This window comes from Mustela putorius, unplaced genomic scaffold (genome assembly GCF_011764305.1).
Source record: "Mustela putorius furo isolate JIRA1106 unplaced genomic scaffold, ASM1176430v1.1 tig00000743_pilon_pilon_pilon, whole genome shotgun sequence".
Classification (NCBI taxonomy): Eukaryota; Metazoa; Chordata; class Mammalia; order Carnivora; family Mustelidae; genus Mustela; species Mustela putorius.
Window position 1 is genome coordinate 5191800 of NW_025421464.1, and position 27098 is coordinate 5218897.

The following is a 27098-nucleotide window of genomic DNA, read 5'->3' on the forward strand; positions in this document are numbered from 1 at the left end:
TCAGCTGGGAGCCTGCTTCCTCCTCTCTCTCTGCCTGCCTCTCTGCCTACTTGTGATCTCTCTGTCAAATAAATAAATAAAATCTTAAAAAAAAAAAAAAAAAAGAAACCCTGTATGCATTAGCAGTCTTTTCCTTTCCCCCCTCAGCCCTCCCCATCCTTGGGCAACTACTAATATACTTTCTGTCTCTGTGGATTTGCCTATTCTGGCCATTTCTTAGAAACCAAATCATACAATATGTTTCTTTGTTACTAACATCTTTCACTTAACATATTTTCTTTTTCTTTTATTTTTTTTAAAAGATTTTATTTATTTATTCATGAGAGACAGAGAGAGAGAGAGGGAGAAGCAGAGGGAGAAGCAGGCTCCCTGCAAGGCAGGGAGCTGGATGTGGAATTCTATTCCAGGACCTTGGGATCATGACTTGAGCTGAAGGCAGATGGTTAACAGACTGAGCCAACCAGGTGCCCAGCATATTTTCTTTTTTGAAAAATAGACTGACTCCATGCCCATTGTGGGGCTTGAACTCATGGTCCTGAGATCAGTAGTCACATGCTCTACCAACTGAACCAGCCAGGTGTTCCAAAATTAACTACTTTGGATTACCTTCTCTCTCTCTCTCTCTTTTTTAATGTATGCCCTAAGCCCAGTGATGTGGGGCTTGAAGTTATGACCTCGGGCCCAAGAATTGCATGCTCTACCAACTGAGCCAGCCAGGTGCCCCATTTAATATATATAATATATTTTTAAGATATTTTTAAGATTTTTAAGATACATATTTTTAATATATATATATTTTTAAGATTTTATGTATTTATTCAACAGATGGAGATCACAAGTAGGCAGAGAGGCAGGCAGAGAGAGGGAGAAGTAGGCTCCCTGCTGAACAGAGAGCCTGATGCGGGGCTTGATCCCAGGACCCTGAGATCATGACCTGAGCTGAAGGCAGAGGCTTAACCCTCTGAGCCCCCCAGGTGCCCTGGTATTTTTTTTTTTTTAATTTTTAAAGATTTTTATTTGTTTATTTGACACACAGAGAGAGAGAGGGAAGGAGAGAGGGAGAGAGGAAAGGTGGAGAGAGGGAGAGAACAAGCACAGGCAGGGAGAATAGCAGGCAGGGGAGAAGCAGGCTCTCTGCTCAGCAAGGAGCCTAATGTGGGGCTCTTGATCCCAGGACCCTGGGATCATGACCTAAGCTGAAGGCAGTGGCTTAACCAACTGAGCCACCCAGGTGCCCCTTAATATGGTATTTTCAAGATTCATTTGTGTTGTAGCATATATCAGCATTCTTTTTGATGGGTGAATAGTATTCCACAATAGGGATATACTATGTTTTGTTTATCCATTCATCAGTAGATGAGTATTTGTATTGTTTTTGTTTTTGGCTATTATGAATAATGTTGCTATGAATATTTGTGTGTGGACATATGTTTTCATATTTCTTAGGTATGTAAGAACAGAATTACTGGGTCAAATGCTAATTAATTAACTTGTTTATCTTTTGAAGAACTGCCAAGCTTTTTTCCACAGCAGTTGCACCATTTTATGTTCCTACTAGCATTGGGAATTCTTTTTTGATTGATTTTATTTTTAAAGATTTTATTTATTTATTTGACAGAGACCACAAGTGAGGGAACACAAGCAGGGGGAATGGGAGAGGGAGAAGCAGGCTCCCCGTTGAGCAGGGAGCCCACTGTGGGACTCAGTTCCAGGACCCTGGGGTCATGACCTGAGCTTAAGGCAGATGCTTAACGACTGAGCGACCCAGGCGCCCCTGATTGATTTTATTTTTTAAGTGGGATAAGAAAATCTCAGCTGAGACTAAGAATCTAAAGCAGGAAGGCTTGAAAAAAAAAGAAGGAAGGCTTGGGTTTGAGGAAAAAAGATGAGGTATGATTGTCATTTAGAAGATTGAAGAGGGATTGGATGTGAGAAATGTGGTAAATTGCTGATGCCATAAAATTCCACTGATGTCCCGTTGGAGGTTGGTGGTCATGGAGTTTTTTCAGTAAGAATTGTACTGTATTTTTAATTTTTGTTTTTAATATTTTTTTAAAGATTTTATTTATTTGAGAGAAAGAATGAGAAAGAGAGCATGAGAGGGGGTTGGTCAGAGGGAAAGGCAGACTCCTCGATGAGCACGGAGCCCGAAGCAGGACTTGATCCTCCAACTGAGCCACCCAGGTGCCGTATTTTTAATTTTTTTAAATTTTAAGTAGGCTTCTTGCCCAATGTGGGGCTCATACTCACAACCCTGAGATCAAGAGTTACATGCTCTACAGACTAAGCCAGCCATGTGCCCCTATTTTATTTTTTAAGGTTTTATTATCAAGTGATCTCCACACCTAACATGTAGCTCGAAACCCACAATCCCAAGTGTAGGAGTTGCATGGTCCTCTGACTGAACTAGCCAGTAGCTCCAGCTTTTAATTTTAGAATAGTTTTAGATTTATAGAAAAAATAACACACCCAGTATCCCCTACTATTAACATTATACATTAATAATACAGAAATGTAAGGTACATTTGTTACAATTAATGAACCAATATTGGTATATTATTATTGCCGAAAGTCCATACTTTATTCATATTTCCTTAGTTACCCCCTAATGTCCTTTTTCTGTTTCAAGAACCCATCCAGGATACAACATTATGCTTATTTCATTTTATTTATTTTTAAAGATTTTATTTATTTATTTGACAGACAGAGATCACAAGTAGGCAGAGAGGCAGGCAGAGAGAAAGGAGGAAGCAGGCTTTCCACGGAGCAGAGAGCCTGATGTGGGGCTCGATCCCAGGACCCTGGGATCATGACCCGAGCCGAAGGCAGAGGCTTTAACCCACTGAACCACTCAGGCACCGCAACATTATGTTTAGTAGTCATGTCTCCTTAGGCTGCTTTTGGTTCTGTCAGTTTCTAGATTTTCCTTATTTTTAATGACCATTTATTTATATCAGCATGAATTCATATTTCTTTTAGACTTTGGGTTATAATCCAATACTGCTTTATTCTTTTGTTGTTCTTATTGCATTGGGAGCTCTTTCAGCTGCCTTTTGTGTCCTTTGGACATATACCCATTCATCACTGCATGCGTGTGTGTGCGTGCGCACTTCCTTACTTCTGGTACTACAAAATGCTTGTGTGTGCGTGCGCACTTCTTTACTTCTGGCACTACAAAATGCATGTGTGTGCGTGCGCACTTCCTTACTTCTGGCACTGCAAAATATTTTAGGCTGATCTTGTGTATTTTGTGCTGCAGTCCTGCAAATAGCCATTTCTCCAAGGAGCCCTGGCTCCTTTTATTGGAAAATGGTATTAAACTCAAAGATCCAGGTGCTAGGTGTGCTCATTGCTACTGAGGAGTTGTTGCTCCTGGCCTCTGGATTATTTATCATTCTTAGAGTAAAAGATATACGTGTGTGTGTGTGTGTGTGTGTGTGTATTTATTATAATGGTAGCATGTACTTTTTTTTTTTGAATAGTAAAGTGTCACAGAACTCAACAGACTAGAGCCTCCAGAGCCCCCTTGGAGTCTCAGCTCCTCTTTTCCACCCCATCATCTACTCTATCAGCTAATCTTGTCAGATCCACGTCCAGAATCTAGCTTGAATCTCACACTGGCTGCCACCTCTACCCTCCCCTTCTGGCCTAAAGCCATGGATCTTCTGGACCCTGGCACTAGCCCTGGCACTAGCCACGTAACCAGTCTCCTATATCTTTCTGGACTGAGCTTCCTTTCCTCATCTTTTCCACTCCATAGCCAGTGGTAGGCCCTGGATTTTTATTTTAATTTTTAAATCTTTTTCTTCTTTTATCCCTCCTTTTATTTTTAATTAATTAATTAATTAATTAATTTTAAAAGATTTTTATTTATTTGACAGACACATCACAAGTAGTCAGAGAGGCAGGCAGAGAGAGAGGAGGAAGCAGGCTCCCTGCTGATCAGAGAGCCCTGTGTGGGGCTCGATCCCAGGACCCTGGGATCATGACCTGAGCCAAAGGCAGAGGCTTTAACCCACTGAGCCACCCAGGTGCCCCTATTTTTATTTTTTATTAATTTTTTTTCTTCCCCTTGATTCTGGGTTATTATTATTATTTTAAGTAGTGGATCCCAACACAGGGCTTGAAATTGCAACCCTGAGATTGAGACTTGAGCTGAGCTAAGAGATGCTCAACTGACTGAGCCACCCAGCCCCCTGCAACCTTGAATTTTAAAAAAACTTTTTTGATAATGATTCATGGTAGTTTACAGTTGTAAGAAATTGATTGATTAGAGAGAGCAGAGATGTTATTCTTTTTAAAAAAATTTTTTTTTAAAGATTTTACTTATTTAATTGAGAGTGAGAACAGGAGCAGTGGGGAGGCCCAGGGGGAGAAGCAGTCTCCGAGCTGAGCAGGGGGCCAGGATCCTGGGATCATGATCTGAGCTGAAGGCACATGCTTAACTGACTGAGCCACCCAGGTGCCCCTCTTTTTTATTCAATTTTTAAAAATATAATTTTTTAACAATTTCATTTATTTGATAGGCAGAGAGGCAGGCAGAGAGAGAGGAGGGGGGAAGCAGTCTCCCCGAGGAGCAGAGAGCCCAACTCGGGGCTTGATCTCAGGATCCTGGGATCATGACCTGAGCCGAAGGCAGAGGCTTAACCCACTGAGCCACCCAGGCGCCCCTAGAGTGCACAGATCTTAAGTGTGTAGCTTGATGAACTCCTAAAGCAGGATACATGTGTATAACCACCATTCAGATCAAGATATAGATGTATTCCCACCCTCAGTCGCAAAACTCGTTACATCCCTAAGGAAAGCATTATTTGTGGTCATGGATTTCAGATGAGACCCATCAGCATGTTGCATGCGTTATCTAGCCGTAATCAGCTGCCTGGCGGGAGAATGTGGAGAATTTGGAGAATCTGATTTACCTAGGTTTGGGGTTTATTCCCGGAGGTAAGATGGAGGGAGAAAAGAGGGGAAGTGAGATCAAAGGACAAGATTTCCAGGATGGGAGTGAGGGTGAGAGCAGGCAGAAGGAACAGTGTGAGCAAAAGTATTCAGGGCTCGGGGCGCCTGGGTGGCTCAGTGGGTTAAAGCCTCTGCCTTCGGCTCAGGTCATGATCCCACGGTGCTGGGATCGAGCCCCACATCGGGCTCTCTGTTCAGCAGGGAGACTGCCTCCCCCTCTCTCTCTGACTGCCTCTCTGCCTACTTGTGATCTCTGTCTGTCAAAAATTAAAATCTTAAAAAAAAAAAAAATTCAGGGCTCAAGGAGTATGATGTATTCTCAGAATCCAGAGAGGGAACCCATCAGGAGTACTGGGAAGTTGGGCTAAAAAGAGAGATGTTAAGCAAGAGGGAGAGAGAAAGAGGTAGATCCCTCTCAGGAACAGAAAAGTGGTGGTGTTTATTCAGTCACCAGATGTTTACTGAGTGTCTCCGTATCAGGCCCTTTGCCAGTACTGATAGAGCGGCATAGGTTGCCTGGATGTATTGACTATTGTGTCATATGAGAAATGATTTGGATGGAGAGAAGAGAGGAGTTTAAGACATTTCTGGAGTTACAAGTGTCAGATGTTGCCTAATGTAGGTGGTAAAGGGATAGGGAAAGAGTTAAGGCATCTAAGACAGCAGCACAGTTTTTCTGCAGCTTAATAGTCAGCCTTTTGTTTTTCACTAAATACAACTTCCATTCCCATCCCCTATCCAGCAAAGGCTGGGGATGGCTTAGAATGTTACTTTTGTGCATAGAACTCTTGCTTCTGGTACATGCAGTGAGCCAGGAATAGAGGCGCACTCTGATTCTTAAAGTAAATGTGTGTATATTTGCAGAAAAGCTATTTTTATATATAGTAAGAATGTGGAAGCAGCCTGAATGCCCAACCCCTGGGGAAAGTTTAGGTAGATTTTGGGCTAGCCATCAGGTAGACTATTATGTGGCCAAGACGAAAGATACCTTTATGGACCTGTGTCACTGCATATTTCACATATTGATATGTGAAATCCAGTTAAGAGCAGAAGATTCCTCACTGGGTTTAGTCCAGAGATCTGGATCCTGATCTTGCTTACACCTTTTCCTGATCACTCTTTTGCACCTCCATTTCCACAGATGTAAAATGGGTGCAGTGATAATGACAACGGCTTAAGTGCTCAGGAGATAGTGGTAAAGATCCAGTGAGCTCCTTATGTAATGGGAGTTCTAACCCCCATAGTCAGTGGCACACATTGGTTATTAATAGCTCTGTGAGTGAGCACTGACCAGTTGGAGTGGGAAATCAAAGGGAAATTTTTATCCTTTCTGGTCCTCCTTTTTCCCCCCCTCTGTAATGTTTCTTCAGTTTGTATTTCTGGTATGTGTGGGGGGACTAAACAGATCCTGCCAAGCACTGTCTAGCTGCTCTAATTTAAGCATGTGCACAGTGTGTGGGGTTGGGCAGCTTAATTTTACTCATAAGCAGCCAAGACTGAGCAGCAAGCCTTCCGGGATTTGAAGTCATTTACTGTGGACAAGCCAATATTGTCTCCCTGTGTTAGATCTAGACTGTTCTCTGCCTTCCTGGACATGTAAATGGCATTATTCTCTCTCATTTGGTGTAAGCTTCACTATTCTGCAGTCCTCCTTCCTTGGTGGAGCCCACGGGTAGGTTGGCTTATCTGGTAGCATAGAGTAATGTTTCACAAACTCAAAAATGTGAGAACTGGCACCTCCAACCTGTATACTATCTCTGGATCCCACTTTTGGTAGCACTGGAGCAAAATGATACTATGTTAGCTTTGATAAAGATGGTCCAGATCATAGAAAAGTACGTAAAACATTTCTCATGGAGACCTTGTGCACTGCTGGCTGTATGTTCACCAACGCCTGGTGGTCCATGGACACCTAAGTGACAGCTGCTCATCCATACACCAGGTATGGAATCCATAAGGTTCCTGTGCAGCTTTCTGCATGGAATTACTGTTTCCTTTCTCACCTTCAGTTTTTTGTACTACTTTGTCCTCTTTTGTGCTTCCCTTCCTCCGTACCGATGCTGATTTACTCGTATTGGACCGCCTCTCAGAAACACTCTCTAGCCTCACTGTCTGCTTGATCACCAGGAAAACGCCTCTTCATCTTTTAGAATTAAAATCAGATTTCTCCTCTTCACTAGCATTCTCTTGAGCCCCTTCTCTCCCTACTTCTTCCTTGGCCTCTTCATTCCCCCTTGGTGCTAGAACTGGTCTTTCGCTCTGTACCCTACTTTACCTTAGGTAGTCTTCTGTTGTTGCATCTGTGATAGATACTTCATTATCATTACTTGGACGTATAGACACGTTTGTTCTCCAAGGATTCTGCAGTTACAAGACAGACACTGTTAGAGGTTTCTGTAGTCTCTTAGGGATGCAGCCCATAATCATAAACAAGTAAATGGAGAAACAAAGGAAATAATTACAGCTGGGGTAAGTGCTATGAAGAAAGCAAGTGGGAAGCTGACATAGACGGGAAGGAGCCAAGGGATACTTGAGATATTGTAGTCAGGGATTCTGAGGCTGCAGAAGGGTAAGGCTGTTGCCTGGGAAGAGTGGGCAGGGAGAAATGTTTCAAGTAAAAGGAACAGACTGGGTATGGGAAGGTATGTGGTATGTCTGAGGAAATGAAAGGCCCAGTGTGTCTTACAACATAGAGTCTGTCTTCCTCTGCCAGCTGCTATGATCACACATCTTCATAGATTTGGCTGTGCATTTCCAAACCCTGGCGCACTTCCTGTCCCAGAGTAGGACTCAGATAATGTTGAATTGATGAATTTCTTTCTTTTCTTTTTCTTTCTTTCTTTCTTTTCTTTTCTCTCTCTCTTTTTTTTTTTTTTTTGATCTATTCTCCTTGTTCCTTTACATTTGATTGGCTACATTGGCCTTTTGTGGCTTAAAATAAGGTCACCACAGTACCTGATTTACTATGAAGTTCAGGATATCTGTCCTTGCCAAATTGAATTTTGGAAAAATAGGAGTTTTCAGTATATTTTGGTCTTTAGAAGCAAGTTGTTTTCTAACTAATTTTGTCTTGGTGGTGTGGTCAATTCGTTTCAACTTGACAATTCTTTTTTTTTTAAATTTAAAGATCTATTTATTTGAGGGAGAGAGAGAATGTGCACACATGAGCTGGGGAAAGGGCAGAGGGAGAGGGAGAGAATTTCAAGTAGACTTCCTGCTGAGTGCAGAGTCTGACATGGGGGTTGATCTCATGACCCTGAGATCATGACCTGAGCCAAAACCAAGTGTGGGACACTCAATTGACTGAGCCACTTAGGTACCCCCAATTTGACAATTCTTGTATGGGGATCTTTTTGTCTTTTTGACATCTGTAACACAGATATCATTGGTTTATTTTGGTGATTCACCTTGACTTGGGTGTATATTCCTATTGCTGTTTTGTGACTCTAGGTATTTATAATTAGATCTTAAAAAATTTTTTTTAACAATTTTATTCATTTGTCAGAGTGAGAGAACACACAAGCAGGGGGAGTGGCAGGCAGAGAGAGAGGGAGAAGCAGGCTCCCAGCTGAGCAAGGAGCCTGATGCAGGACTCGATCCCAGGACCCTGGGATCATGACCTGAGCTGAAAGCAGAGGCTTGACTGACTGAGCCACCCAGGCGTCCCATCAGATCTTTTTAAAAAGTACATTTGGGGGCACCTTGGTGGCTCAGTAGGTTGAGCATCTGACTCTTGATTTCAGTTTGGGTGATGGTCTCAGGGTTGTGGGATTGAGCCCTGTGTCAGGCTCTGTGCTCAGTGTGGAGTCTGCTTGGGATTCTCTCTCTCCTTCCCCCCAATTGTGTGTGTTCTTGCCTTGCACTCTCTCTCACTCTTTTAACTAACTAAATAAACAAAATCTTAACAAAATCTTTAAAAAAAAAAAAAAGTAGGCACCTGGCAGGCTCAGTTGGTGGAGCATGTGACCCTGATCTCAGAGTTGTGAGTTTGAGCCTTATGTTGGGTATAGAGGGTACTTAAAAATAAAATTAAAAAAAAAAAGTACATTTGCTGAACATTTATTGAATGCCTACGCATTCAATATGCAGATCACTCTGAAAGAAATTCAGACATTTGGCAAACACCTCTCTTCATCTTTCAAGGTTCAGCCCAGGTGCTAAGTCTTCTTCTTTAAAGCTGCTTTCCTAATCCTCCAGTACCTGATGAAAAAGTTTGAAGTGGACTTCCACTCATTTGCTGCCTCTGAAGAAGGTGAGCAAAGTACTTTTGTGTAAATTAAGGAAGAGACTAGGAGTTGAGTGGTAAGAAATGTACTTTAAAAGAGAAGGGTGCAGGGGGCCCATGGGTAGCTCAGGCAGTTAAATGGCTGACTCTTAATTTTGGCTCAGGTCATGATCTTAGGGTCTTGGGATTGAGCTCCTTGTAAGGGTCCATGTTTAGTGCAGAGTCTGCTTTTCCTTCTCTTTCCCCCCCTGCTCCCCTTAATCCCCATTCCCTCCACTTGCCCATGCTCGCTTGCTCTCAAGTAAATAAATAAAATCTTTACAAAAAAAAGAGAGAGAGAAGTGTCCAGGGCACCTGACTGACTGTTGGTGTATGTGAGTCTTGATTTCAGGGTCATGAGTTTGAGGCCCACTTTGGGGGTAAAGATTACATAAAAATAAAAAATTTTTGCAAAAGATTAAAAAAAAAAAAAAAAAGCATCCATTCAAGTGCTTTAGAAAGGGGGTAGGGGAGAGCATGTAGAAACTTTGTCTCTAGCCCAGGCATGCCATAGGAAATACTGTCTCTTTTCTGTCTAGTTCTGGTTATAGAATATAGGCAGGCCAGATAATTCTTTTTTACTCTTTTTTCGAGATCAAGAATGTTCTTGGTCTTTTTGTAGAGACGGATGACGAATTCTAAGGAACCTACCATACTTCTCTTTGGGCCCTTGCCACTTTTAGAAGCCCTGATGTTTGGTCTAACTCCAGGACCTAACCATTTGTCTCACAGTATAAATTTATGGGTGGCTCAGTCAGTCAGCATCTGACTCTTGGTTTTAGCTCAGGTTGTGATCTCAGGGTCATGTGATCAAGCCTTGCATTGACGTCCACACCCAGCGCTGGGTCTGCTTGAGTTTCTTTCTCCCTCTTCCCTTGCCTCTCCTCAATGCAATCTCTCTCTAAAATAAGTAAACAAATCTTAAAAAAAAAATTTATATATATATATAATATATTATATATATATAATATATTATATATATATATAAATTTAGGAATGTTTGTTGAATAATGGAATCAATAGGGAGTTGTTTCTGCCCTATAAAGTGCTTAGCACATAGTATTTTTATTTGCCATTTAAAAATCCTGTTTGTGTGATGCCTGGGTGGCTCAGTCAGTTAAGTGCCTGCTTTCAACTCAGGACATGATCCCAGGGTCACGGGATCGAGCCCTGCGTTGGGCTCCTTGCTCATTGGGGAGGCTGCTTTTTTCCCTCTGCCGGCTGTTCCCCATCCTGTGCTCTCCCCGTCTTTCTTTATTGGACAAATAAATAAAACCTATTAAAAAAAATTCTATGTGTGAATTGAGTTTGCAGTGTTTTTATTGAGTCTTGAGCTCTTTTCTTCTAAGGAAAACTGTTGAACATTTAAATTGTATCTGGTGATCATTTCAAACTCTCTTATTTAGGCAAAATTAATTCAAGAAGAGGTAGAAGACATGATCTGTTTAGTAACCATAGAAGTGATGGGAAAGGTAGATAAAGAATTATTCTGAAAAGGTCTCAGAGTAGGCAGTTTAATAGAAAATGAGGTCAAGCTTTTTAGTACTTTCTATGAGGTCAGCATAGCATTAAACTAAAAATGGGCAGGAAGGACATAATATGAGGAAACTTGGACAAATACTACTCATGAAAGAGACACAAAACTTGTCAGTAAAATACTAGGACACCAGACACTTAGTAAATGAATGACACACACAACCAAATATGATATATTTTTACAGGGTAATGATAACTTAAACTTGGGAATTCTGTTCTTTTCTTTTTTCTTTTTTAAAGATTTTTACGTATTTATTTGATGGAGAGAGAGACAGTGGGAGAGGGAATACAAGCTGGGAGAGAGGCAGAGGGAGAAGCAGGCTTCCCGCTGAGCCGGGAGCCCAATGTGGGGCTCGATCCCAGGACCCTGGGATCATGACCTGAGCCAAAGGCAGATGCTTAGCTACTGAGCCACCCAGGTGCCCCAAATCTGTTATTTCATTATATTCATAGAGTAAAAGAGAAAAGCTGTATAATCATCTTAACAAAGTCTGAAAAGTCTCACCATTTATTCTTTTTTTAAAAATTAAAAAAAAATTTTTTTATAAACATATAATATATTCTTATCCCCAGAGGTATAGGTTTGTGAATCGCCAGGTATACACACTTCACAGCACTCACCATAGCATACCCTCCCCAATGTCCATAACCCCACCCTCCTCTCCCTCTCCCCTACCCCAGCAACCCTCAGTTTATTTTGTGAGATTAAGAGTTACTTATGGTTTGTCTCTCTCCCGATCCCATTTTCTTTCATTTATTCTTTTCCTACCCCCCAAATCCCCCATGTTGCATCTCCACTTCTCATATCAGGGAGGTCATATGATAGTTTTCTTTCTCCGATTGACTTATTTCACTAAGCATGATACCCTCTAGTTCCATCCACGTCATTGCAAATGGCAAGATTTTGTTTCTTTGGATGGCTGCATGGTATTCCATTGTGTATATATACCACATCTTCTTTATCCGTTAATCTGTTGATGGACATCTAGGTTCTATCCATAGTTAGGCTATTGTAGACATTGTCCTATAAACATTCGGGTGCATGTGCCCCTTCGGATCACTACATTTGTATCTTTAGGGTAAATACCCATTAGTGCAATTGCTGGGTCATAGGGTAGTTCTATTTTCAACTTTTTGAGGAACCTCCATGCTGTTTTCCAGAGTGGTTGCACCAGCTTGCATTCCCACCAACAGTGTAGGAGGGTTCCCCTTTCTCCGCATCCTCGCCAGCATCTGTCATTTCCTGACTTCACAATTTATTCTTGATGAATCCTTGGTAACTTCACATTAAGGGCATTAATTAGAAAATTTGACATACTTCAGACTTAATGATGAAACATTGGAGACGTTGTCATTAAAGAGAAGGATGCCAACTATCTGCTAATTTTCAGCATCATCTTAGAAGTACTAATCAGTGTGGTAAAACAAGAAAAATATATTGTAGATATTAGTATTGAAAGTGAGATAGTATAGTCATAATTTGTATATGATAGGATAGTCTGCCTGGGAAATGCAAGGGAATTAATTGATAATCCATTGGATAGAGTTTGAATAGGTTCAAAAATCAAAACAGTGTAACAAGGTATACAGTGAGAATAATTGCTTCACATCTTTATCCTATACCTGCTCTGTCCTTTGTAGGTGACCAGTTTTATTAGTTTCTGTCCATCCTACTAGTGTTTATCTAAACAAAAACAAATGCATATTCTTATCTTCCTCTTTTGTAATGAGGAAGGTATCATAAGATATGAACTCTTCTGTAGCTTGTCTTTTTTAAACTTAACATGTCTTGGAAATCTGGGCACCTGGGTGGCTCAGTTTGTTAAGCAACTGCCTTTGGCTCAGGTCATGATTCTGGAGTCCTGGGATCAAGTTCCACATTGGGCTCCCTGCTCGGCAGGAAGCCTGCTTTTCCCTCTGACCTCTCCCCTCTCATGCTTTCTCTCTTTCAAATAAATAAATAAAATCTTTTAAGAATAAATATGTCTTGGAAATCTTCCTATATAATTCATAGAGTGTGTTCTCTCTATTCTTAAGATTTCTTTATTTTAGAGAGAGGGACAAAGGGGCAGAGAGCGTCTTAAGCAGACTCTGTGCTGAACGTGGAGCCCAATGTGCTGTTGCTCCATCTCACAACCCTGAGGTGGTGACCAGAGCCCAAACCAAGAGTTGGTTGCTCAACCAACTGAACCTCCCCCACACTCTTTTCTCTCTCTCTTTTTTTATAGCTGCATAGTATTCTATTTTGTGGATGTGCCAAGCAGCATAAAAATCCCCAAACCATGAAACTGTTAGGTGAAAGTCTGCTCATTACCTACTTCTCAGAACTTTTAATTTATTAAGTATTTATTTTGGGGGGGACCTGGGTGGCTCAGTTAGTTGGATGCCTCACTCTTAATCTCAGCTCAGTTCTCAATCTCTGGATCAATCTCTGAGTTCAGGCCTTGCAGTGCTGGGCATGGAGCCCACTTTTTAAAAAAGTATTTATTTTTCCTTACACAAGCATTACGTGACTAAATCCTTGTAAAAATGGAAACTACAGGGGCACCTGGTGGTTCAGTCAGTTAAGTTTCAGAGTCTTGGTTTAGGCATAGGTCCTGATCTCCAGGTCATGGCATCTAGCTCTGAGTCTGGCTCCACACTCAGAGTGGAGTCTGCTTGTCCCTCTCCCTCTGCTCTTCCCCCTGCTTGCACTCTCTCTCTCTGTCTCAAAAAATAAATAAAATATTAAAAAAAAAATTCAGACTAAGTCTCTTGGCCATGTCTAGTACCTTTTCCCTCTTTAGAGCTCTAACTTTAACTGATAACTTTAGTTATCAGTTTGGTATTTGGTATCTGTTCCTTTCTGGCTAATATTTCCATTAGAAATGTGACTCCCAGCTGCGATGCTAGTTTGGAAACTAGAATCTTTAGTGGCTGTTAGTTACTTTTGAAGTTGGAAATTATTTCTCCCTTTTTGTGTCTATACAGATTCCATTTATAATGCCTTTTTTGTAACTTGTGGTATCTTCTCCAGCACCCCTAAAGGTTGTCCAGATATTTAGGTTGCACCCGATGAAATTATTGTTTTTGTAGGTAAAAAGTAGTTATCAGCTGTTTTATGTGATTTCACCTAATAGTTTAAAAACTTAATTGCTTCATGTGTCTGATTCTCCTTAAGGGGCAAAAGTCAGAACACATACTTTTTTTTTTTTTTTAAAGATTTTACTTATTTGACACAGAGAGAGAGAGATCACAAGTAGGCAGAGAGCCAGGCAAAGGGGGAGGGGGAAGCAGGCTCCTTGCTGAGCAGAGCCCAGTGTAATGCTCCATCCCAGGACCCCGATATCATGACCCGAGCCAGAGGCAGAGGCTCAACCCCACTGAGTCACCCAGGCATCCCGGAACACATACGTTTTATAATCCCTTTCAAGACCTGGAATTGACTGGGCAGATCAAAGTCACTTAATATTCTGTTGACTGATAAAGCTGAGCTGTTTTCTAAGGCAACTAGCAATTTCGATCCACCAAGTCTTACCTCTTCACTGAAATGCAGTTGGGTTTCTCCATTCCCCATGAGTGACTTGCTTCAGGAAAGTAGGGAAAACTGCCTTCTCCTTAGGAAATCTTGCTTGCCCTGTGGTTACTGTTGACCTTCTGGAGAGATTTGTGTAGTGAAGTGTAGGATGTAGTGTAGTGTAGTGTAGGATGCCTGTGTCCTGTGAAGTTACTTGAGCAAGGAAGGGCTTTAGGCTAGCCAAGGACCTCGAGGTCCTTCTTCAGACTCCTGAGTATGTGCATTGGAATTGCTAGGCTAGGAATTTGGATTTGATTCCATGGATCTGGACTTACCAGATTTTTAGAAGGCACTGACCAGTGCAAATTCAAAATAATTTGGTGTTGGTCCTGAGGTTGCTGACTTTTAATTTTGCCAAATAAGTATATTCAAAATAAATATCTAATTATATGTTTTTTATAGTTAATACATGCTCATGGTACAGCATTCAAAACATACAAAAAGATATACATTGAATAAAATAAGTCTCATACTTCCTCTCCAGTTCCTTAACTATCCAGTTCCCCTCCCAAGAGGCAAACCGGGTTGCTTGATCATCCTTCCAGAGATAGCCCACGCATTTAAAAACAGGTACGGATGTATTGGCTCTCTCCTCTCCCCAAATAAATGGTAGTGTATTCAGTACCATTTTGCATCTTTAGTTGTTGGTTTTTTCCCCACTTTTCTTAGAGATCTTTTAAAATTGATACATAGAGAGCTGACTTAATTTTTTTATTGGCTCCATAATATTAGCAAGAATATTAAAAACAAAGTTACCACTGTTTTAATTTAGTAAGTATTTATACACCAAAAATTTAGAAAGAATGTGATTTAGTATAAAGACAAGTTCTGCAAATTAAATAAATGTATTTCTGTGAAAAATTAATTCCATGTGTTGGTCCAAAGACTTATGTTTCAAAACTGTTGCTAGATACAGTAAATCATTAAAGAAAGGGCTTTTGAATAGGAGTGTCTTAGGTCAGAGTTTGTTATTTTAGGGAGGCTCGCTAGTCTCTGGTAGACTGAACAAATGAGAGGGCAAGAGGTATATGTATGTATATATATATATTTATTTTTTTTAAATGATTTTATTGAGAGAGAGCACACAGGGAGGGATGTGAGGGAGGAACAGAGAGAGAGGGAGAAGCAGACGCAGGGAGTCTGATGCAGGACTCAATTCCAGGACCCTAGGATCATGACCTGAGCTGAAGTTAGACGTTTAACCAATTGAGCCCAGGCCCTGTGCAAGAGGAATATAATTGAGATATCCATGTTCTTCCCCCCTCCTTTTTTATTTTTTTAAAGATTTTGTTTTTAAGTGATCTCTCCACTCAGTGTGGGTCTTGAACTCACAACCCCAGGATTAAGACTCTCATGAGCCACCAACTGAGCCAGCTAGGTGTCCCCCCTTCTCTCTGTTTTATAGAAAGGAATAGGTTTAGGGAATCCTTTTGTCTCCTACAGTTGTACTTCACAGTTCAGTAGAGCATACAATTAGCTGGCCTACTGTCAGGATAGCTTATGTTTGTAGCAGCTATATGTCAGTTGTATTGAAGTAGGCACACTAGTTTCAAAGCTGTTTATTCCTTCCGTTAACATTTTTTGGGCACTTAATGTATGTAGAGTACCATTCGGAATTTTGAAAAGCATAACCTGTTAGTCCTGTTTGTGAAGTACTCACACAAAGTGATGGGGGCCTGAACTTGGAGAGTGACTCAAATTGGAATGGGTAGCTGGAGTCTAAGAGCTTTGGGGATTGAAGAATTGACAGGACATCTGACCTTTGGGAAGAATAGGGAAAGCAGAATTCATTTGCTCAACAGTTTTTGAATGCCCAGTATCTGCAAGCTTCTGTGATAGGTTAAGCGGTAAGCACTCTACTTTAGAGATTACTAGTATAGGACTGAAGAGGACGTGGTGTACAGACACAAGGTAGCACATGTTTATTAGATTGGTGGGGTACTAAGTGATTGATATAAGAAGGGCCAGAAGTGGTAAAAATCCAGGTTGTGGGGCGAAAATCTAGGTAGAATCTGAACTTTCTCAATCTAGAATAGCAATCTGATTAATACAAGTGTATTTAAGAGAACAATTGCAAACAATATTTATTTTTCTTTATTATTAACCATTTATTTATTTTTGGAATGAGCAACAAAGTAATATGGTTGAAAAATAAAGAGCATTAAAAGGTATACTACAAAAAGTCTCCCTCCTGCTTTTGCTCCTCCCCTCCTCCATACTTAGTTCCCTCTTGAGTCAGTTAGGTTTTAATGCTTGAAACAGAAACCACCCTGGGTACTTTAACCACAAAAGAATTTAACACAAGAACATTGGGTATTTACAAAATTGTTGGAAGGGTTGGAGGAGTGGGACTCACAGTTGCTGCCCTTAAGTATCAATGTGAGGGACCCACCGCTGGAGCTGTGTCTTGGAGGTCAGGAGTTCACTACTGACAGTGCCCCTGCCACCCTCAACATTTGCCTGATACTTAGGAAGCCAGTAACTAGACATTAGATCCTTGCTTCTGCAGACCAGTAGATCAGTATCCCCAGGGGCTTGTTAAAAGCTCGAAGGCCACAGCTTCATCTGCTGAATCCGAATCTGCATTTTAATAAGATCCTCTGATGATTGACATTATTATATGAAAGTTTGAGAGGCCCTGCACTGGAGCACTGGGTTTGGCCACTACAGTTGTCTCTAAACCCATAGGTCTTCAAGACCTTGATTGCCAGTTGTTACGGAGTCAGGGAAATACAGTCATTGGTTTTTCCAACTCTTAGTCTAGAAAGAGGGTGACCTGGCCATACTTCTATAAGTAACCATTGTTAGATTCTTGTGTAAGATATTTTTATGCATATTTACACATATATAAATATACCTTTCATCCTTTTTTTTTTTTTTTTTAACAGATTTTATTTATTTATTTGACAGAGAGCACATGGGCAGGGGAGCAGCAGGCAGAGGGAGAGGGAGAAGCAGCCTCCCCACTGTGTAGGGAGCCTGCCATGGGTCTCCATCCCAGGACCCTGGGATCATTACCTGAGCCCAAGTCAGGCACTAATTGTCTGAGCCACCCAGGCTCCCCTCCTGTTTCATCTTTAAAAACATAAACAATAGCTTACCGTACACAATGTCTGTACCTTGCTATTTTCATAGTTCATATTGAGAGAGCTTTCCACATCATGACATAGAACTGTTTGTGGTTTTTGTTTTGTGTTTTTTTAACAGCTGCATGGTATTCTTTATGGATTATATAATTCTTAAATTGAAGCTATCTCATACAGTCTGGGTTGCATGGTCATTCTAATTTATTGGCTTATGTAAAATATAATCTAGTTGTTAAATGTTTGCTTCCTGCCTTCCTTGTGCTCTGTCTTGTGTGTATGTATGTCATCTTGTTTAACTTGCATTGTAACCCAGTATGCTGGGTATCCTTCCTCTACTCTACATGATAGAACTCAGGCTCTGAAAAGTCAATTTAATAATTCATAAACTAAAGAATGTCCAGGTTGGGATTTGAACCCTAAGTCTGCTAGCCTCCATAATTACACATTCTTTAAATGATAGGCTTTATTTAGTACTTTGGTAAGCTAGTCCTTTGGGAAGAGGTCTGGAAGGGTACTGTTCTGGATATTTTGGGTGGGAGAGGCATTTAATTTTTTTTTCTGACTCAGGTATCCAGCTCACATAGAAGACATTGACTACGAAGAAGGAAAAGTACTCATCCATTTCAAGCGTTGGAACCATCGTTATGATGAGTGGTTCTGCTGGGACAGTCCTTATTTACGCCCTTTAGAGAAAATACAGCTAAGGAAAGAGGGCTTACATGAAGACGAAGGATCTTCCGTGAGTATCACATCTGTAAGGAGCTGGGTCAGCTGTTGGGTACTTTATGTTCCAGCTTTTGATATTCAGTGTGAAAGTCAGTAGCAGCTGGGGAACCAATCCTTATTTAGGCCTGTAGCTGCAACCCTGAGGTCTCTGTGGTGCCTGGGGCTCTTGAAGAATCTCATTTATCTTCTGTCTATATGATATGATTGATCTGAAAACTCATAAACTGATTTGGTTGTGAAGCACTGAGGAGGAATGGGTACCATATCTCTTTCTTTTACACCGCTGTATCCCTTTAGATCACTTATTATACTTATTTGTCTGACCATTTATTAAGTAATCATTCCATGTGGCGCCTCATATCAGGGTCTTTTATAAACTTTAAAAAATTTTTATTTATTATTTGAGCAAGAGCGAGATAGCAGGCACACGAGTTGGGGGTGGTAAGAGGGAGAACAAGAAGCAGACTCCCTGCTGAGCTGGGAGTCTGACGTGGGGTTGGATCCCAGGGACCTGAGGCCATGACTCTAGTTGAAGGTGGACACTTGACTGACGGAGACAACCTTTTTATAAATTCTTGAGGGGTGTCTGGCAGGCTTAGTTGGTGGAGCATGTGACTCTTGATCTTGGGGTTGTGAATTTGAGCCCCTCATTTGGTGTGGAATCCACCTTAAAAAAAAAAAAAGCTTTTGCAAATTGTAGAATTGGACTGTATTCCTTTTTCTAAATTTCATTGCTATGCCTGGAGCTTTTACTGATTTCAGAATGAAAAACGAAGTATTAGTTTTGAGTTTTTTAAACCGGCATTGAGAAATTTGTAGAAATCCTGCTGGCTTTGAATCTGACTCACCCCCAGATTCTGTTTTTCATTTTAACCCTGGCCAGGAAGCTTAAACTCTTGCCGTCTATGTGTGTCCTTCCTCCCCCCGTCCCCACCCCCATTTAGAATTGTTTACTTTTGGGTCTCCTGGGTGGTTCAGTTGGTTAAGTGTCTGCCTTGAGCTCAGGTCATGATTCTAGGGTTCTGGGATCGAGTCCCATGTTGGTCTCCCTGCTCAGTGGGGAGTCTGCTTCTCCCTCTTCTTCTGCCTCCCTTCCTGCTTGTGTGTTTTCTCTCTCTGTCAAATAAATAAATAAAAATCTTAAAAAAAAAAAAAAAGACTTGTTTACTGTTGTCCAAGTTGATTATCCAATATTCATTCTACAAACAGTATCAGTGCAAACTGTGTGCTGGAAAAACAGTATGAAAAGTGAATGGGTGCTTCCTTTGGCAAAAGTCCCTTTAAAAATGTGGGTGGTGTTAGGTGGCATGAATGCTGATTCCCTCAAGCTGTGATATGTTCCTTCCTTCCAACTTGTATACTGGGTAGTGTGCGTGTCATGCTCCTGGGCTCAGGCACAGGGTAGGGACTTATCATCGGTGTTCTGCTGTGTCTGCCCAGACTTCCTAGGATAGGAAGAGTCTTATGTTCAGCCCTTTTGGTCTGACTCCAGTGTTGAACAGCAGAAACATCTTCCTCCATCCCAGCAGCCTCACCCCTTCCTACTCTTGTCAATCAGCTTCTCTCAACAAAATCTGGTACTCTGTCATGTCTGATGAAATTGGATTGGTAACAGGTCATTTTTGTTTTGTTTTACTGCTTTTTAGGAATTTCAAATAAATGAGCAGGTCCTTGCTTGCTGGTCCGATTGTCGTTTTTACCCAGCCAAAGTCACTGCTGTTAACAAGGATGGTAAGGCACTTGAGTTATAATTTTTTTAAATTTGTGAATTGGGGGTAGTTTGTAATATTAGAGTCTGATAGTGTATTTTCAGAATGTATTTATTGCCTAGGAATCCTCTCTCTTCGTTAGTCACTATGTCAGGAATTAGGAGGAAATTATAAATGGAGACAAAGCTGGTTTAAAAAGAGGAATTTGATTCATTACCTCCTAAATTTTAATAATAGTTTTTCGTAAAATAGTTATGGTTCATCTGTCACTCTGCTGTTAAGCGAGCTGGTTTTTGTCTGGGAGTTCCTAATATGATGGATGAAATAAGCCTTAATATTCCTTTTAATTATTTGTGAATAGCCTAGAAATGAAATCAACATTAATGAACATTTCTCAAAAATATGCTTTGTGAGGGGTGTCTGGCTGGCTCAGTTAGTAGAGCCTGTGACTGTTGATCTCGGCATCACACTGGGTGTGGAGCCTACTTTTAAAAAAATGCTTTGTCGATGCAGCATGATTGAGGGTGGTCTGTAATATCAAAGCTGCTAGTTGAAATTGGGGTCCTGGGATTTAGAGCACTGAATTGGGATGCCTTTGCCTGTTTAGAATCTGTGAGGAATCAAGACTGGCAGTATGACCCAAAGAGGCTCATTTTGCTAGTACAAAGCAAAAAGGAATGTTAAGAAGATAATATGCGTGGTCAGCGTCCTGACACTCAGAGTAGACTCTGGGTCCAAGCGATGCCTTTTTTTGGTGGGGGTAGTGGAGGTGGGGGTGCATTTTCTGTCAGGTTGTTTGTGGTATGTCCATGATCTCTTCGGTGAATGTTTAGGGCAGTCAGGCATTTTAGTACCACTGCTGGTGGTGACTCTAAGACCAGATTGCTCTTCATTCAGTGAAGTTATTAAGTATTCATTGAGCCCTCTGCTAGATGCTGGACCTGACCAAGCTTTGTCTGAGAATGGGTTGAAATGGTAAAAAATGAACACAGATTTGCATATGGCAGAACTTTCTGTTTCTCTTTGGCTACATTCACCCCACCTCCACCCCTTAGCTATTATTGCCAGTGTGAGTTAACTCTGCTAAGCTTTGGGTTATCCTGAAAGCACAATCCTCTTGCCTCAGGCTTCCAAAGCAAGGTTGTAATTTTTAAAGATGTCTACAGTTAGTGATACTCCAGCTTATGGTTGATGAAGTCTTTTTGGATAGTCCTTATTTCCCTGAATTTCTTTTATAATCTTGTGTTCAGAAGATTTTCATGTGTATCACTTTAGCCTAAAGATGTATTCTAGAGGAAAGTTTACATGTTATTAAGCTGCCTTTTAGGAAATGACTTTGTTTATTTTTTAGAGCCTTCTTTTCAAGATTAACAATGTTTTCTCCTCTCACTGGATTTAAATCATATATGAAATATAGATGTTCATATATACATAGATGTGTTCCTACAAGTCTGTTAGGTTGGTTTATGCTAATCAGTCATCGTCTCCTCCTGAATAATATCCATTGGAGGGATGCTCCCTTGGGGAAGTGGCTGTCCCTTACATAAAATAAAAGTTGTGAGTAGTAACATAGTAATTTTATAGATAACGGAGGTTGTAGAAAGGAAGCAACATTTCTCTTTTGATCCAGTGATGTCCCAGAGTTATATGGATGATAGAAAGGCCAAGGGAGTTGGATGAGGAAGTGGCAAAGGAGAAAAGGCAAATTGTGGAAGAAGGGTTTGGGGAGCTCTGGGAGCAGTCTTGGAGAGGGGTAGGGTGGTGTCTTGGTGGAGGCAGTAGAGGCTTAAGAACCTACTGTTCGCGTCTAATATCTGCAGAGACCAGAGCTGGGCATCATGGATTTAAAGGGAAACAAACAAAAACTAGTTCAAAGCAGTGTGAAGTAGTTGCTGTAGAGCCACCAGGAGGAGGCAGTACAGGAACAGAATGGTGCAGATAAATCTAAAGGAACAGGGACCCCTGTCTGCAGTTACTGGTTTTTGTTTGTTTGTTATGTGGATGGGTCTGGATTTTTTGAAAAAATCATTTAAGGATTAAAAGTCGTTGGGCAAATTATTGGCCATAGTTAAGATTTTTAAATGTCTTTTAAACTGGGACAACCAGAGCTTTGGAAGTTGTAAAAAATATTTTCAGTTTATTTCCTCCATGAGCTAAAATTCAGGTAATGATTGCCCCTAAAATGGCCATTTGTCACCCTAATAATATTGGTTCTGTAAACTCTGAATTCGGTCCAACGAATTTTAGTTTATTGAAGGACTTTGAATATGAGTGGAGATTTCTGCCAGAAAACCAGTTTTCCCCAGAGTTCTTGAGTCTGAAGTCCTCACTGGTCTTGAGACTAATTGGAAGGGAAAGGAGAGGAAGGGTGTGGGGGAGGGGAAGTCCTGAAAGTTAGTGGAATTTGCTGGGTGGTATTATTGCCACATAGAAGCAATGTGAAGGAAAGCTAGCATTTGTGAGAGCTAGGCTTTGTGCCTGGTTTTGAGACGAGATAATGACTCTTAGGTGCTGCTTTTCTGTTAGATGTTATCCATGGGACCTGGTGGTAGTTTCTAGTTCAGTATGATTCTAGTAGTTGCAGGATGGGGAGAGAGAGTGCTGGACTATCCTTCCCACTTTTTCCCTGGTATTTTCTGCTCTGCCTCAGTTTCATCTGCAGCAGAGACCACCTCAGCACTGTGAGAAGTTCTGCTGGCAAGATGCCCCCTTTATTTCCCATAAAAGTCATTCTTGGTGCTGCTAGGAGTAGTCGGGCATATAGTGAAGTCACACCCTACAGATTAATCTTTGGAAGGTTTGGCCTCATTTTCTTTCCACTCTTAACCTCCTTGGTGGTTTTCCTGAGGCTGAGCTTTAAGGCTGCTGGCGTTGGGAGTCTGGCATGATTGAAACACAACTAAATGGCAACTTTAGAGTTTCTTAAGGGAGTAATTAAGCACATGGAAACTAGGGAGGGCGGTGCAATGTTATATAGCTCTTTTCACCTGGAATAATTCTTTGGCAGTGGCAACTAAAGCATCATTTCATGGGAAGGCAGCCACACGTGGTTAGCCTTGTTAGCCCCTCTATCTGCTGGAGTAAAGGATGGGATTCTGCTTCCATGGAATCTTTGTTCGGAAGCCATCTCTGGTGAGTTGACCTCAGCTCTTAGCTGGGGCTGCTCAGCTCCCCTTTGTTACACTGGGGATGGCAGAAGCCACTTGTGTGTCAGGGCTTTGTGTCCCCAGTCCTGGACCTTGCTGCTCTGCAAGGCATTCTCTTGGGGAAACCGAAAGTGGGTTTGCATTTTCAACAAAATGAGGAATTGTACCTTCCTGTTGATCTGTGGTTCTTTAACTCGAGCAAACAGGCAAATCAGGTCCCTCTTCATTTAAATTATTCATATTCTTAGGTCACGTGTCTTGTTCCCTCAGTTCAATTTTCGGCCCAGTGCCTGAAGTCTGCATTTGTAACAGGAGATTCTATGGAAATGGTCTTATTTCTGGAGTCTCTTGTTGAAGCAGTTACTATTTTTTGTCTTCTTCATGCTGTAACTGATCCTGCAGTTGAAATGTGGGGACGTTAGGACTGTGAACAGCTTTGCACAGAGATAAAAGGAAGATTCAGGCCTACACACGCAGATGCTAGTGTGGCTCTTACCTTCTTTGTGGGGAAGGGGTTGGTGCTTCCCTTTTAAAGTAATTGGTGGATGGTAATAATTGGAACCACTTATTGATCCCTTGCTCTGTAACAGTTCCTTTGCTAAGCAATTTCCATATCTGATCTCATTTAGTATTCACACAGACATGGGAAGGTTGTTGCTATCAACCCCGTCATTTTACAGATGAGGAATTAAGTTCACAGAAGTTGCTTGAGGTTACAGAGCCTGTACAGGGATGGTAGAGCTGTGAACTGAATGCAGGTCTTTGGGGCTCCAAAATTCCTGAACTGTCTTTCCTACGGTTCCAGGCTGCCACTCTAGGGCAGAGTTTTCCTAAAATGGCAGGAGTTGTCAGCAGCTGGTGTGCACTGGGTGTGTGCACCCAGTCCCTGCTCAGTGATTCCTGGCAGCTTGCCACCTGTTCTCTGGACTTATTTGAGCAGTTAGAACTCGAAGAAGGAATTAGAATAGATGAGCATTGGGGCGCCTGGGTGGCTCAGTGGGTTAAAGCCTCTGCCTTAGGCTCAGGTCATGATCCCAGGGTCCTGGGATAGAGCCCTACATTAGACTCTCTGCTCAGTGGGAGCCTACTTCGTCCTCTCTCTCTGCCTGCCTCTCTGGCTACTTGTGATCTCTGTCAAATAAATAAATAAAGTCTTAAAAAAAGAAAAAGAATAGATGAACATTTTTAGGAGTTGTTGGCTGCAGAACTTAAGCACATTAGTAAAATTGCTAAGAAGAAAAGATGGGGGAGGGGAAGGTATACCTGCAAACACGTGCATATTCTTCTGAATGCCCCATGAGGCATATGTACAGGAACCTCAAGACTTTGAGAATCCGTGTTTGAAAACTGAGTCTCCTATTCATGGCATTCTGGAGTTCTTTGACTCTTGGAGGTGAGTGGGATAGAGAAAGCTTCCTTGAGTCACAGTTATGGTAGATTTCAAGAACAACAGATAACTGTCCAGAGTCACCCGTGCTTCCCTATTTCCTTGGTCCTACAGATCAGCTTGCTGTGCATCTCTAGTCTTTTGTTTTGTTTTGTTTTGTGTTTTTTTTTTTTTTTCCCCTCATATCCCTTCTGCACCTACTGACTGCTATAAGGTTGTCTGATATGCTGAGTTCATAACTGTTCCTAAGGGGGCAAGACCAGGAAGCTTTGTTTCGCCTGGCTTTGTAAGGACAGGGGCTTCTTAAGGGAGCCTGAAAGCAGGGGGCTTTTGTGTTAAGGATGCATTTATTTTTCTGTCATTTACATGTTAATTTTTAGATGTTGTCTGTGGCTGTGGGAGAGCTCTGTTGTCAGCTACCCACAGGAATCCACAAGAAGGCATTTATTTTTTATTTTTATTTAAAAGATTTTATGTATTTATTTGAGACACACAGACACACAGACAGACAGACACACACACACACACACACACACACACACACACGTATGAGCTGTTGGAGGGGCAGAGGGAGAAGAAGCAGCAGATTCCAGGATCATGACCTGAGCCTAAGGCAAACTCTTAAGCAGCTGAGCCACTCAGGCACCCCAGGAAGATGTTCTTTTAGTTGTATAGGAACCATTAAAATAGATTTGGGGCCTCTTTCCAGAAGTGGGCCTGGGCTACCATTGCCCATGGAATGTGGGTGTTTTTTTTCCTTCTGATTTATGGAGCCCAAGTTAGACTGTGTATATGATCAAGGGAGAATGTTTTGATCCCATATGGTTCTTTGGAAGTAAAAGGGGTCAGGGGCAGCATATTACTATCTAAGGACAGTGATTCCTGAGTACCCTTGCTTATAGTGTGGGTCATTTCAGAATGGCCATTGATGCTCTGGTTCTGTGGTTTGGACTTTAGGCTGAGGGACTTGAGGAATAGGCAGTTTGGGGTGGTGGAAGAAGAATTGATTAGAGGTCAGCAGAGAGGCTTAGGTTCTTCTCCCAGCTCTGCTTAGCTCTGTTTTAGCTCTTATTGAAACTCAAGGCACACCCCTTCATTTAAGGGCTCCATTTTGAGCCTGCCATCAAGAATAAGCTTTAAAATTGGCCTCAGATAACTAAAAATGTACTTCTGGATGTCTGAAATGTCTGTAAAAATAGATAGTTTTCATTTTGATGTAATTGATCAAAATGATCAATTTTCTTGGTCAAATTGTTGAAGAGGTATAGGCTTTTGGGTGTCTTGTTGGTACACTTGATAATTAAGATTTCATGAGAGTTGGGTTCTTAATGCCCCCATCCCCAGGCTGGCCAGAACCATGTCATGGTTGCTTGGGAAGGGTATGTTTAGAGTTCCATACCATTGCTTATCATTGCTTCTTTGCTTGCCAAATAGAGGCAGGAAGACAGGATCCCAGGCCTTAGTCATTGCTGAGCTGCTTTATGTAGAATCATTTATCATAGTCTGATGTCTTATTGCTTGTTTTAACCAACCAAGCATAACTATATATCCTTGTATCTAGTTTGCTAGTCACTTTGTTCTGTGTTGGTGACACTTGTGACAGATAATCAACTTTATTTTGTAATTACCAAGAGTAAAGTTCAGTACGTAATTACTAATTATCTGTGACAATACACCATGATTACCTGAAACACTTGTTAAAACACGCATTTATTTTTGTGCTGCACTCTTTGAGTTTTTGATTCATTATTTTGGGGGTGGTGCTGGTAACTTACATTTCTAAAAGTTCCCAGGAGTTGTTGACGCTGCTGGTCTGAGCACGATACTTCAAGAAGCCCTGATTTACAGTGAACCAGATGCTGTGTGAGAGGGAAATTGATGTGAGCTGTGGTCCCTGGCCTTGGAGAGCCTGACTTTGATTTGGGGTCTGCCTTCTATATGAAAGTAGACCTGCAAGCAAGGTGCCAAAGTGAGTCTTTGAGAAGTTCAGAGCAGGAAAAAATCTTTCTAGCTAAGAAGTTGGGAAGCTTTTACAGAACTCTTGTGGTCATCTGAGCTGAGTGCTTAAGGGTCAATGAGTAGCACATTCTAGGCAGGAAAATAATAAAGATGTGGAGGTGGAAATGGCACAAGGCAGTTTCATTGGGTGGCAAGTAGCTCATCACTTTGAGTTGGTGAGTATTTTATGTTGGTAATGAGAAACAGGGTTTGGAAAATAATTGGGCTAAGATTGCATTGTACCTTGAACACTACAGTGATGTTTTCATTAGAGGTGGCTAGCCATTGACAGGGCCCTTTTTCGGATTGGAGGAGAAGTGGGATGGAGAGGGATGGGGAGGGTTGGGGAGGGGAGAGGATGGATAAGAAGGAGGTAGCTAGCTAGAAGGTCTTAGGCTTCCTTGTTGCATTCTTTTACTTCCAGGGATTTTTTTTTCTTCTCTGTTTGATGGGAAATTGATCCTGAAAACTGACCATGTTTACCAGTAATAAATCATTACGTGGTTACCAGTAGTTCACTGGTAGTCTTGACAAGATTAACTGTGATTTTTTTTTTAATCCCTGGGACCAAAAAAAATTAAAAAAGAATAAAAAGTGGGGTGGGGGGAGAGGTGGGTTCTAAGATGCATAATTTTGAGAGAGTTGGTTTAAGTGCAACTAGTGAGAACTTATGTACTGTAGTTGGTTGCCTTATCTGGGAATAAGATTATTTGGATTTTCAGCTTCAGTCT

At 41.4% G+C, this 27098-nt stretch overlaps 1 protein-coding gene across 8 annotated transcripts in view; it reads left to right on the forward strand.

Moving 5' to 3' along the window:
* PHF20 (PHD finger protein 20) overlaps nt 1–27098 on the forward strand; it is a 148686-nt gene that overhangs the window by 41267 nt on the left and 80321 nt on the right. For 3 of the 8 annotated variants that reach the window (XM_004746515.3, XM_045084145.1, XM_045084146.1), the window contains 2 exons: nt 17969–18140; nt 19774–19858. In XM_004746515.3, the coding sequence (XP_004746572.1) occupies nt 17969–18140; nt 19774–19858 (257 nt within the window). Of the gene's footprint in view, nt 1–9102; nt 9212–14799; nt 14886–17968; nt 18141–19773; nt 19859–27098 lie in introns of all 8 variants that reach the window. The other 5 variants (XM_045084140.1, XM_045084141.1, XM_045084143.1 and 2 more) reach the window with 4 other exon arrangements.